This window comes from Leuresthes tenuis, unplaced genomic scaffold, assembly GCF_036924035.1.
Source record: "Leuresthes tenuis unplaced genomic scaffold, fLeuTen1.0.hap1 SCAF_15, whole genome shotgun sequence".
In the NCBI taxonomy this organism is placed as follows: Eukaryota; Metazoa; Chordata; class Actinopteri; order Atheriniformes; family Atherinopsidae; genus Leuresthes; species Leuresthes tenuis.
The window spans coordinates 6687652-6700242 of NW_027325369.1; the positions used below are offsets into that span (position 1 = coordinate 6687652).

Below are 12591 nucleotides of genomic sequence, written 5' to 3' on the forward strand. Positions count from 1 at the left end.
GCACCAGGTCGGTGGCCAGTGGTATCCCAGTGGGTCTCTGTTGGGTTCGCTGTCTCTTTTTCGGTAGTCAGCTGGTTGTGGATGACTTTTCGTGGACTTTCAATTTGCCTGGAAAGTTGCGATAGGTCTCTCTTCTCCACTAGATGGCTTCTCATTGCCAAGGAGACGAGGTTTGATATTGAGACTTCACCATCAAAAATAACACAATTGTAGACGTTCACCTGAGTGTTGGAATTGATTGTTTGTTTGGTCAAATAACCAACTCTGGTGAGCTCAAATTCAATTCACAAATAATATTATTTAAGTTGACAAAAGTTTCAAGCTGACAAAAAGTTGACAAGCTTACACTGTGGCTGCACGGTGGTGTGGGGGTTAGCACCATCACCTCACAGTAAGAGAGTTCTAGGTTCAACTCCCAGCTGGGGCCTTTCTGTGTAGAGTTTGCATGTTCTCTGCGTGGGTTCTCTCCAGGTACTCCAGCCTCCTCCCACCATCAAAAAACATGCATGTTAGGTTAATTGTTGTCTCTAAAACTGTCCTTAGGAGTGAGTGTAAGCATGCCTGTGGTTGTTTGTCTCTGCGTGGCCAAGTGATGGATTGGCAACCTGTTGAGGGTGTATCCCACCTCTTGCCTGATGACTGCTGGGATAGGCTCCAGCATCCCCACGACCTGACCGATGGATTAAGCTGGATGGAAACTTACCCTGGCTTTCTTTGCAGGAAAAACTATTACTGTGTGGTAATTTATGCAGCAGCAGACATGGAGACGAGATAACGATGTACAAACGAGAAACAAATAAACGTATATCTTTCTATTACTTCATTCTGCTTTCTTCTTTCTGTTCTCCTTCTTGCTATTTCTTATTTAATTCTTATTGATTCTTTCTTTCTTCTTCATTTCCTTGTAATTTATTCCTGGCGGTTTTTCGAGTTTGATTCGCAGAGGCGGGGCATGACGCAGGTTTCCGCTCAACTTTCAGCCAATAATATGCTTAAAACCATTATGGCGTTTGCCTGTGTGAAAAGCACAAGTTTTAATTCCAGTGTTAAGAGTTTGATACAACAAAGAAAACTCAATTTCTCCACTCTTTTGTCTTAACACACATTTGTTCAGAGGATTCTGAAAACACCACACCGAGTTAAGATATAAAGGTAAAGACATGAAATAAACATACATAATAAGAAGACATAAAAAAAATCTACATACTCTTACTAAAATAACAAGGACAACAGGTATGGATCTTGAATACCCAAGAGCGTAGGAATGAGTTTAACATGAGGGGGAGTACATATCGGAGAGACAATGCACCTGTCTCCAATATTGGGGGGACCACCCCCCACCCCCCCGGTTCCTACACCTGTGAATAGGCATGTGAATGCCTATGAAAGGCTATGTGAATACCTCTCAAATTCAGATGGGTATCTGTAAAGTTACAACATATCACTAAAGTACCAAACAATGTTACCTTCCAGTGTTAACAAAATAGAAACAACAGGGAACATTGGTTAGCAGTTGAATTACTTCATATAAATGTCTTGTTGATGCATTAGTTTAGGTCTAACTACTTGGTGCTACAGAACACTAGATGGCAATGTGACTCCATAGAAAAGTTAGTCATTTTCCTAAATAATGATTTCTTCATTATTTTACCAAGTACGATCATGAAAAATGTATCAAAATGCAGCTTGTGATATCACTGAAAATCTTAAAGAACCTGTACAAAGGTTTAACAGCTTTAAAAATCCAACCAAAATTGAATCTAACAAAAATAGCTGGTAGAGGCGTGAGTGTCCAGATAAGGAGAAAAAAACATCTGATCTGGTTTTCTCCCCCGACGCTCGTATAAAGGGGTTCCTTTCTTTGTTCAGGGAAAGCTTTGCTCGTTGGCATTAGGGCATTAATCTTTTCCACATAAGTTATGGGACAGGTCTGTGGGGAGAGAGTCCCTCAAATCGTCTCCAAAGTACAAAGGTCGTGGTAAATAAGGCGATGTCTCTCTTCCTGGTGTGGAAATCCCACATCTGTGTCTTTGAACCAACATTACCACACAGGACTGTTACTGGGACCTCCCAAAAATTAAGTTTCATATTAGATTCACACTTGAGTTCGCTACACTATACATTTGCCATAAAACCAGATGAAGGAGCAAAACTGTTTATTGTAGAAAATTCTCTTTAGAGTCAACACACTCAAACCATATTTTATGATTTTTATTTTTCTATGAAACTAGGAAGTGGTGTATTCATTGAATTAGATGAGTTGGTGCGAAACAAAGACTCTTTGAACCAAGGATGCTGTAAATGATATGCCTCTGAGTCAGTAGTTGACCTGATTAATCAGTTTTAACATCACTGCCAACATTTCACTGTCAGACTAGATGACTACAAGGCACTCAGCATCCTATATTTAGCTCACATAGTTTCTAGACTCTTGCAGAACTTATGCTGAATGTAAGTGGCCAAATGTAAGGATAGTGTTGTACTCATGTCAAAATGACCAATCCCAGTGCAATAGGGTTTGAATGATTTTACTGGTGACTGATCACAGTTGGTTCATATTTAGGACCAAAATTCAAGAAAATGTACCAACTGTTTGACTTAGCCCGACACTTGTTTGCCAAACACTGCAGTAATACAGTAGATGTGGAATTCTGTCATGCACTGTGATCTTCAGATCTATCTGAAAATGTACATTATGCCTATATTGACCACATGCTGTCATTGGGTTCTAGCAAACAGCCAATGTACAGTAGTGTAGTGACAAATATACTTTGGAACAGTGCTCAGCAGGTCAAACTAGCATGAGCCAAACTTGCAGCGTGCGTGGCCTACATTCTCACATACTGAGTGTGGCTTCAATAAAGGCAGTAGCAAAGTGGGAGGTGTTGTCTTCTTCGGGCATATCACCATGGAGCAACACAGTGACGCAGCAGCCAGAGATGGATGTTGAGTATCACTCCAGGGTTCAGAACCAGGTCACCTGCTTTTTCAAAGGTCATCTAATTTTAGTCTGTGCTAGTTTCATATCTGCACAGCAATATCACATGAGCAAAATAATGTTAATTAATTCAAAACTTTGACAAAAATACAATTCTAGTTTCTCTCTTTATGTATGAATAAATGTGAATTATTTTGTTGCGTAAAAGTGCAACAACAAAAAAGGATATGCTATCCTTTAAAAACATTTTCGTCAGCTTTAGTTTAAAAATATGCTAAATTACTTACAGTTGCAATGTGCATGCATGACTATAGTTGATGTTAAAACACCAAACAATGCAAATGAAGGGTTAGCCATTTTATGGTGTAGCGAATGATGACTATTGTTTATTTTAGGCCAGAAATGACAGAAAATAACATTTAAACAAAAATATAAACATATATTGATAGGTGAGTTTGGAATGTATTTAGCTTAGATTACTACTTGATGCAGATTGAAACTGCTAACCTGTACAAAGTTTGAAAATCATCATGAACAACCCTAAAGCTTATGTAATTGTATCTTGTTCAATAAATTTGTACGAATCTGTGCTGTTTTGGTAAGTAAGACTACCTCGGGGGGGGGGGGGGGGGGGACGACAATGCTACAAGCTGTTTTATTAGAATTCATTAGGATGTAGTTATTTAGATCTGTAACCCACTTGGTCAGTGTATCTGATAACTGTAAATATTTCTGTGACAACTTCTTGCAGCTGAAGCTATTTTTGCCTGGAGTCTGTCTGCGGGTTTTTACAGCATCTGAATTTAGTTGAGTAATATCAGTCAGTCTACAGCTGATGTTACAGTGACACTGTTGATCCCTGACAGACATGATGTGTTCTCCATGTTTTCTAATACACACTTAAAATTGGTCCCACATGAAAGTGACTCATATTTAAAAATGGAGACATGATCTCAGACGTCACACAAGTTCTGCTTTTCCAGCTGGAGGTTTTTTTTTGCTGTAGGCTCCTATAGATTAACACACAGCTGTCAGTTGGATTAGGGGCTTTTGTTCATTCATTTTGCAACATTTCACCACTCTTTTGTACACTCTTTGTGTCCTTAGGACATCTGTGAGGACATCTCAGACCATGTGGAGCAGATTCATGCTTTGTTGGAAACGGAGTTCTCCTTGAAGCTCCTGTCCTACTCTGTTAACATCATTATTGACATTAGGTAAGGCTTCACAAGAAGACATAAGATATGTTTTGTTTTTTTATGGTGATATTTGTGCTGTCATATTTCTGTCCTAGTCTGATTCATCTCATGAGAGTAAATTAATGCATAAACCAACAAATTAAGTAAATGTTTGAATACTTTCGATGTGACAGTCAGCTGCAGCCGCTCCTGTCCCCTCAGTGTAATGTGATAGTTTTCCACTTTGATATTTAGAAGATATAAATATCTATTAAATAAAAAAGCGCTGTGATCTTAACCTGCTGTTTTTGTGTCTCATGGTATACAGGACAGTGCAGCTGCTGTGGCACCAGCTGAGAGTATCAGTTCTAGTCCTGAAGGAGCGTCTACTGCAGGGTCTGCAGGACTCCAACGGAAACTTCACCCGTCAGACTGACATCCTACAGGCCTTCAGCCAAGACCAACACCAGGTTTAACACACATACACACACCCACACACATGCACACACACTCACAAGGAGCTTTTATTTTAATGTAGTTGGGTTTCTTTCTCAAGACTTACTGGTTTCTTAATTACATTTTATGACATGGCAGAAAGCTGATTCTAAAAAAAGAAAAGAATAAAAGAAGCTATGTATATGTTTATGAAATTATTGAAACACCATAAAGAAAATCAGAAAATCCCCATCTATTTATTGTTTTTCAGAATAATGTGAGAAATATCACTAAACACTAGTGTAAATGTTGTTCTTGTTTTGTGTTTTTTAAAACACAAATATTGAGATATCAGAGTAATACATTTTTTCCCTACAGACCCGTCTGGATGCCCTTACAGAAGTAGACGATTGCGGTCAGCTGACTATTCGCTGCAGCCAGGACTATTTTTCTCTGGACTGTGGTATCACTGCCTTTGAACTAAGTGACTACAGTCCCAGTGAGGAGCCTGAGATCCAAGCAACAGAACCCACAAGTGAGGACTCCTCCCATGAGGTCAATCACACTCAAAACCCAGAGCCTGTCTTTGAGGAGAGTGAAGGAAACCACTTGTCAAACCAAGAACTCCATAACAGTTTGCCTGAAATCTCAGCACCAAGTGAGTTGATACACCAAAATCATTCTCCACCTATGTCACTCACGATGCAATGTGACACGCCAATCCACAGCGAAAGTTCGAAACGTCCTCTACAAGGTGCAAGCCACAGCTCTGAAGTGTCGCCCACGCAACCATCACTTCCCAAGAGAGCTGCTTTGTTCTCGGCCAAGGCTGAGGACTCAAAAAGAGGTTTTCGAAAGGTTAACCAGCTCTCTGGGCTCCAGCCTCATGCTGAACTGAGTCGAAGCACCCCTTCTCTTGTGGATCCTCCAGACCGCTCCAAGTTCTGGTTGGAATTGGACTCAGTTTATCCAGAAAATGTTTCACAGTCCTATGAGAGCCTGCAGGTTTGTCCTTTTTCATTTGTACAAGGGATTTTTTATTGTTTTTTGTATTTGAAATATTTAAAGATGAAATAAGATTCAATCACAAACTAAACAACTTTCCAGCTATGACGGAAACAATGTCACCCCCCACTGGATAATTTCCGATAGATCAAATCCATCGCAGATTTACCTAGAAAATAACTTCAACCATAAAATTACTTTATTTAAGGCAGAGTACTATGATACACATGAAACCATTGTGACATTTTCCATTTTAGTTCAGCAGTATGGTTCATGTAGTTCTGAAACACTTATCAAGGTAAACAAGAATGACACAGATGAAACTCCGATTTGATAAGCATGAACATGTTGAAATTATTACTTAATCATAGCTACTTAAAAATAGTTTCACAAAGGAAAAAGCAACATAAAAAGTAATGCATGAGACATCTGTGTTTCTTGAGTAACATTAAGGATATGATTAAACAAATAAATTGCTCCAGTGGTGCCTGTTTCCTCCACCAGCTGCATCTTGTTTTTGTAACCTTTAGGGACAGAGATTATGCACTGTTGTTATCATTTCCCCTTCTCTATATTTGTTCAGTAAATCAGAACAAAATCTAAAAAAAATCATATTACTTAAACAGGTTATGAATGGGAACGACCTCCGAAGGCACCACATGAGCTCTACACATAGAGGATGCTCAGAGGGGAGACTGCTACCTGACTGCACAAGCTCATTTGTGGCCAGACCCAACGGCAATGCCCCCCTTCCTCCCCAGAGCTTGATGTGTCAGAATGAAATATCAAACCAAAAGGAAAGTACACAGATGAAAAAACATATATACAGTGAGGGTGACTCTGACTCCTCCTTGCCCTCCCCCATGAGGGAGCAGCTCCTATTCTCAGACCTGGAGGCATCCGGAGAAGATTCAGATCCCCGTCTGCATCCCGGAAAGATGAAGGTCTGGATTGTGAAGCGCCAGGGGCACAAGGTGAATGATGGCTTCTTTTGAACAGTTAAAGCTGCGTTAAAACTCTGTTTGGATTGAGGAGCACAGGTTGCTTTATGCAGAGTTGTGCATCCCTTTCCACATTTTATTATTATTTTTCCATGATCATGATGAATTAGGGAGTATTTGATATCTATTGTGGTAGGTTAATAGGACGTTTATCTCAAAGTGGGGACTTATTTAGTTTTGATAATGGGTATACATTAATGTGAAAGTACAATCTTGGTCAGTCCTAAGGTGTTTCAGATCAGGACATAACAGAATACATTTGGCCCTTACTAATTGTTAAAATGAGGTAAATTTTACTTCAGTTGAATAACAACACATGGCATATCACACTATGTCATTATTAATTTAATATAAACTAAGCCCATGTAAAAAATATATGTGAAAATGTATGTACACCCTTACTGCTTCCTTAGGACTTAGCAGGGTAAGTGCAACAAGGTGCTGCTCATCAAATGTAATTGACTACATGACTGTATGGATTAATTGTGCAACTGAACAAGTCACCACAAGAATTGTGGAACATTGATGTGCTGATACAAGAGAACAAAGTGGAAATGTATGGTCATTATGTGCATATGATCCTGTCTGGGTCTTAAAATATGGTAAATACAACCCCAAAAGAACAACAACATGGCATATCATACTGTATCATTATTTATTTCACAAAAAAATCAGACTGTAAATAATCTCTTTTACATATTGCCTTTGCCAATTCAACAACTGAGTTAATTTTAGGTCTGTGCTCTTACATAGTAGTTAACCAGCCAGCAGTGATGGATAAGGTGATATAATAGTAACATGGACAGAAGACCATTATCCTAGACTAATCTGAAAAGTCGAATAAAGCAGTTTCATTCAAATACAAGCTCCAGTGAGCTCTAAGCTGTCTATGCACGTAGTTGACACAGCAACAATAGCACGGACGTGACAGAGAAGACAAGGTTACGCATGCGCGCAGTATGAACCACAAGCAGGAGAGAGAAATGCTTAATGCAGTTTGTGACAGTGCACTGATTGTGACTCGTTAACAAGGGACACCGACTGAAGTAAGTAGTTAAGTTGACACAACAACAGCAGCACGGATGTGGCAGAGAAGACTAGACTATGCTTGCGCACAGTATGAAACAAGCGGCAGAGACACATACTTTATGCAGTTTGCGACTGATTGTAAGTAAGTAAGTCGTAAATTAGCAGCTCAGAGATGAGGGCGATGTTAATGATGGCTGTTAATGCTGCCTTAGCTCATTGCACATGCACTTCTTAAGCTAACTGATGCAGTTTATAATTTTAGGAAATGTTGTCATGTTGTTTTTTTTTTTAATTCTGCTAGAGACGGACTTTACTGTACAACTATTTTAAAGTACAAAATAAACAATAAGTTAAATTGTAGAATCAAACTCTCACCCCTTGCAAATGCTAGTTTTTTTTCTATAGATGGACACTAGCATTTTTTTCCAAGTAAACCCCAAAATTCAGGTGAGAGATAGTGAGATCCAAATTACATTACCTGTCTGCATTTACCACGACTACCATACATTCCATTAGAATTATGTTAACTTAAATCCATGTCAATTTATACATCTTATTAAATTATAAATTGTTTGGTTAGTATATTTCACTTTTGGTTGATAACATATAAAGAGAGATTAGGAGAAGAGAAATGAGGATGGATTGGATGAAAAAAGAGAAAAGAAAAAAGGTGGAAAAAAAGATGGTTATAATGCCAGGTAGCACAATGATTTAGCATGAATAACCAGAATATTGTTTTTAGACATTATCGACAGACATTTGACAGATGGAGCGTGATGGGGGGCCTGAGCAGTAGAGACCTATGTCTAGCAACGCCCATGGAAAACTCAAAACCAACATAGATTAGTCCAAATAGATAGAACTACAACAAAAATATTGTCTAATAGTGGAATTATGTGAAGAATTCTAAAATGGAGCAGCAATGAAACTTGTTAAAATGCATAGTAACTCATGGCATGTCACGGCTAAGGCCTGGCTGACTCACAATTAGAGATTTGAATAAAAGACTAGGTTTATTTAAAAATAGGTGATGCAATGAGCCAGTGAGTGGATCCAGAGGAACAGTTGGTTCTGATGTAACTGACGGCTGCATCTCTGGGTGTGCAGCTTTACAAGCAATGCAGACTCCCTTGTGGGCTCTTCGTAAGACAGATTTCTTGGTGATTCAAATTGTATTCTTTTAACACAGCAACCTGTGTACCACAAATTAAACACACGGCTTTAAGAAGTACTTGTCAGACCATGTCTTGTTGAAAACCCGGCATTCGTAATCAATTTTTTTTTCTTGGCGTGAGTTGACATCTTGAGTGTAACCTGGCTCGCATCGCTTGTCACTGTTCACTGAAGTAATGTCAGCAGTGTGCGCTGTCAGTCACGGGAGATGCTAGCACTGCGTGCGTCCATATGAAAGTAATATGAATGCAAGGCCTTTGAGAATAAAAGCAACACAGTGGTATTGCATGCACGGCTTAAATATTTTTTTTAAATTTATGATTGACCTTGCATGGGCCGGACAGGGACACACAAATGGTCGGATGGGCCCTCGGTCCGTAGTTTGCCCAGGTGTGCTTTAACCAATGCTTCCATTCTTCCAAAGCTAATTTGATCGCTAATAGTTCCCGATTGCCCACATCATAATTTTGTTCAGCTAGTGATAGTTGTTGGGAGATGATGACACAGGGATGCAGCTTACCCTCTGATTCAGATCTCTGGGATATAGTACTGCTCCCACACCAGAGTCTGAGGGATCCACCTCCAGAATGAACTACTGTTCAGGGTTGGGCTGAATGAGGATGGGCGCAGTGGTGAATCTGTCTTTTAGTCATTGGAATGCTTGGGCGGCTTCTGGGGTCAGGTGGAAGGTGGCCTAAACGGAGATCAATTTGAGAAACGGGGAATCAACGATGCTATAGTTGCAGATGAAACAGTTAGCGAAATCAAGGAATCTTTGTAATTGCTTACAGTTAGGGGGAGTGGGTCACTCAACCACAACCTTTAGCCTTTATCTTGTCCAGGTCCGTCTTTACCTGCCCGTCCTGGAAAATGACTAAAGATGTTCACACTTTTCAGCCTGGAGTCTCTGGAGAACCTTTTGGAAACTTTTCAAATCTTTTGTCTGTGCTCTGTGAGAGATTCAGAAAAAATAGAATGTCATCAAGTTAAACAAACACAAACACATTTAGATAGTTTCTAAGAATGTTATTTATGAGGTCTTGGAAAACTTCAGGGGCATTTGTGAAGCCGAAAGGCATGACCAGGTACTCCAAGTGCCCTAACGGTATGTAGAAGGCTGTCTTCCATTCATCCCCCTCACAGATTTTGACCAGATGGTATTTGATTCAGGTCCCAATAGTCAATGCAGGGCTGCAGGCTCTTATTCCAGCTCCTACAGGGGAAGAGGATGGTCTGATGATCCCTGCTGCTAAAGACTCATGTATGTAGCGTTCTATGGCCTCTCTCGCTCGGGGCTAGACAGATTGTAAAGTCGACTGGAAGGCAGGGGTGATCCAGCCATGAGGTCTATGGTGCAGTCATCGGGGCGGTGAGGAGGGCCCTGTCCTTTCTGAAAACTGTACCAAGATCGTGATATTCAGTGGGAACTAAATACAAATCTACCGGATGGATTGTGATATCTGATGGGGGGTGTAAGGATGACTGGAGAGCCGATCTGAGGCCGTTCGAAAGGCACAAAGGGCTCCAGCGAGAATGCGTGGGTTATGAAGTGCTAACCAGAGGTAAGCAAGAATTAAGGGGATGCTACAGATGGGGAACAGGAGGAACTCAATTTATTCACAGTGGTTTCCTGAAACAAGAAAGAGGGATGGGCTTGGTTTTATGAGTCATGGTAATCAAGATACCTCCATCTAGAGCTGACACCATGATGGATGAATGCAGAGGTTCTAGTGGCAGACAAAGCTGAGAAGCCACACTAGGGTCCAGCAGGTTCTGTTCCGCTCCAGAGTCACTGGGGCGAGAAGTTCTCGGGTTGTGTTACCGAGTTGGATGGTCACGGGTAGAGTAAAACGAGGAGGAGTTTCTTTCAGAGTTCCGCCCACCAGTAATCCTGCCTCTACTGGTTGGCTCTGTCTTTTAGCTGCACTGGACTGGCGGAAATATAATGACCCTTGGAACAGATACATTAATTTGCCTTCACGCGACAAACTCTCCTCCTCTGATTCTTGCTCTACCCACCTGCGTAGGCTCAGGAATTTCCTCAGAGGGAATTGACACCAACTGGGCTGATCCAGAGGAAGGTAAGACAGAAGGCATGTAGTGGGAAGACCATTAAGAGGATTGTTGAAGGGAATGGGAGACCCTCTCTCTCCTACATTCCGCTAGCCGGTTGTCAATGCAAATGGCCATAGTAATTAAATTCTCGAAAGAAGGATGGCTCTTCCCTAGAGGCTAGCTGGTCCTTCATATGGTCATTTAATGCAGTTAGAAATATTCCCTGGAGGGCATTGGGTTGCCACCCCGTTTCTACAGCTAAGATGCGGAAGTTTATAACAAACTCTGCTACAGACTGGTTCCCTTGTTTTACATTCTCTTAGCCGCATTAACCTCATGGAGGGGGTGGTCGACTGTCTACCTTAACTCCTCCTGAAAAGAGGTCAAGGGCAAAGAGTAAATTGAGTGGAATCGTAAAAAGGCTAGTGCCCAGTCCAGCGGTTTATCTTTAAATAGTCCTATGACAGAGGAAATCTTGGAGGAGTCTGTGGAAAAGGAGCGTGGAGAACGAGAAAAGGCTGGTGAACACTGAAGTAGAAAACCACCACACTTGTTGATGTCACCTGAGAAGTGATCTGGGGTGGGGAAGGAAGCATCATGGTAGACTGGCTCAGGTAGGATGGCTGCCTGGAGGCGGAGCTGGAGATTTGGGTGGCGGAATAGTTCCTGGAGGAGAAGCAGACAGATGTTCATGGACATGCTGCAGTAATTCTAAAACCTGGTTTAGACAATGGTTATTGGAACCCCGTTTTTTTTTTTTTTTTCAGGGAACGTAGCTGTTTGCTTTGTTCTCGAGCATTATTCCTTGTTTTGTCAGAGCAGAACAGAAAGCGTCCGCTGAGTCCATCTCTTGGCCAGCTTGTGTTGTAACAATTTGTAGATAGATAGGTGATGTGATGAGTCAATGAGTGGATCCAGAGGAATGGGTGTTTCTGAGAGGAGATGGAGATGGTTTGTGAGAATCTGAGAGAGTAATTTATTCAGGTAAAGGAGTGAGTGTTTCCTTACTGAGTCCAGTAGTAGTGAGACAATCTTGCGAAGACTGGTTGCTCCTGCAGATCCTTAAGAAGACCTCTTGACGAGTGCAGATGAGAAACAGGCAAGATCGCAGGAGCTTAACCAGACTCCGACCCAGGATTTCCTGGAAAACCTGCTTAACCTCGCCTAAGACCCAGAAACCATACAAACACTACAGCTAAGCATGATAGAAGTGGAAGCATTTAACCCTGTAACACTGATTAAATGATTAAACTTACTTCTCATTTACATTTGTTCTGCCACTAGGTTTAACATGGTACTTTGAAATTGAAATAGCCTATTTATTTGCCCATAGCTTAAGGTTACCAGAGGCACTTTTGTGGATTGCCTGGTAGCACAGCAGGTTGGGTGTAAAGAGGCTGAAGAAGCTTTTCGCAGCTACCACAGGGTGAGAGGCAGAGTATACTGTCACAGTCAAACAGCACAAACAACCATACACACTCATAATTGCTTCTGTCTATCACCGATTTTGAATCACCAATTTACTTAACATTCATATTTTTGAACTGTGGGTGGAAGCAAAGTACCTGGAGAGAACCCACCTTCAAACTCCACTCCAAAAGGTTCCAGACATTCTCAACTTTTTTACCATGAGGCTATTATAATAACCACCACACCTCTGTGCATGCCATTTAATTTTCACAAGAGTAAGAACTATGCAACCAAAAAGGCTGTATGTTGACAAAAATATGCTTTTGGACATTGTAAAGGGGCAGGTTCATACATACATTTTAAGAGA

At 40.9% G+C, this 12591-nt stretch overlaps 1 protein-coding gene across 1 annotated transcript in view; it reads left to right on the forward strand.

Annotated features, from left to right (window-relative positions):
* Positions 1–12591, forward strand: part of akap6 (A kinase (PRKA) anchor protein 6) — a 281773-nt gene that overhangs the window by 44444 nt on the left and 224738 nt on the right. Inside the window, exons 4-7 of the mRNA XM_072365052.1 lie at positions 4046–4155; positions 4445–4586; positions 4930–5556; positions 6183–6530. Of these exons, the coding sequence (XP_072221153.1) occupies positions 4046–4155; positions 4445–4586; positions 4930–5556; positions 6183–6530 (1227 nt within the window). The remainder of the gene's footprint in view (positions 1–4045; positions 4156–4444; positions 4587–4929; positions 5557–6182; positions 6531–12591) is intronic.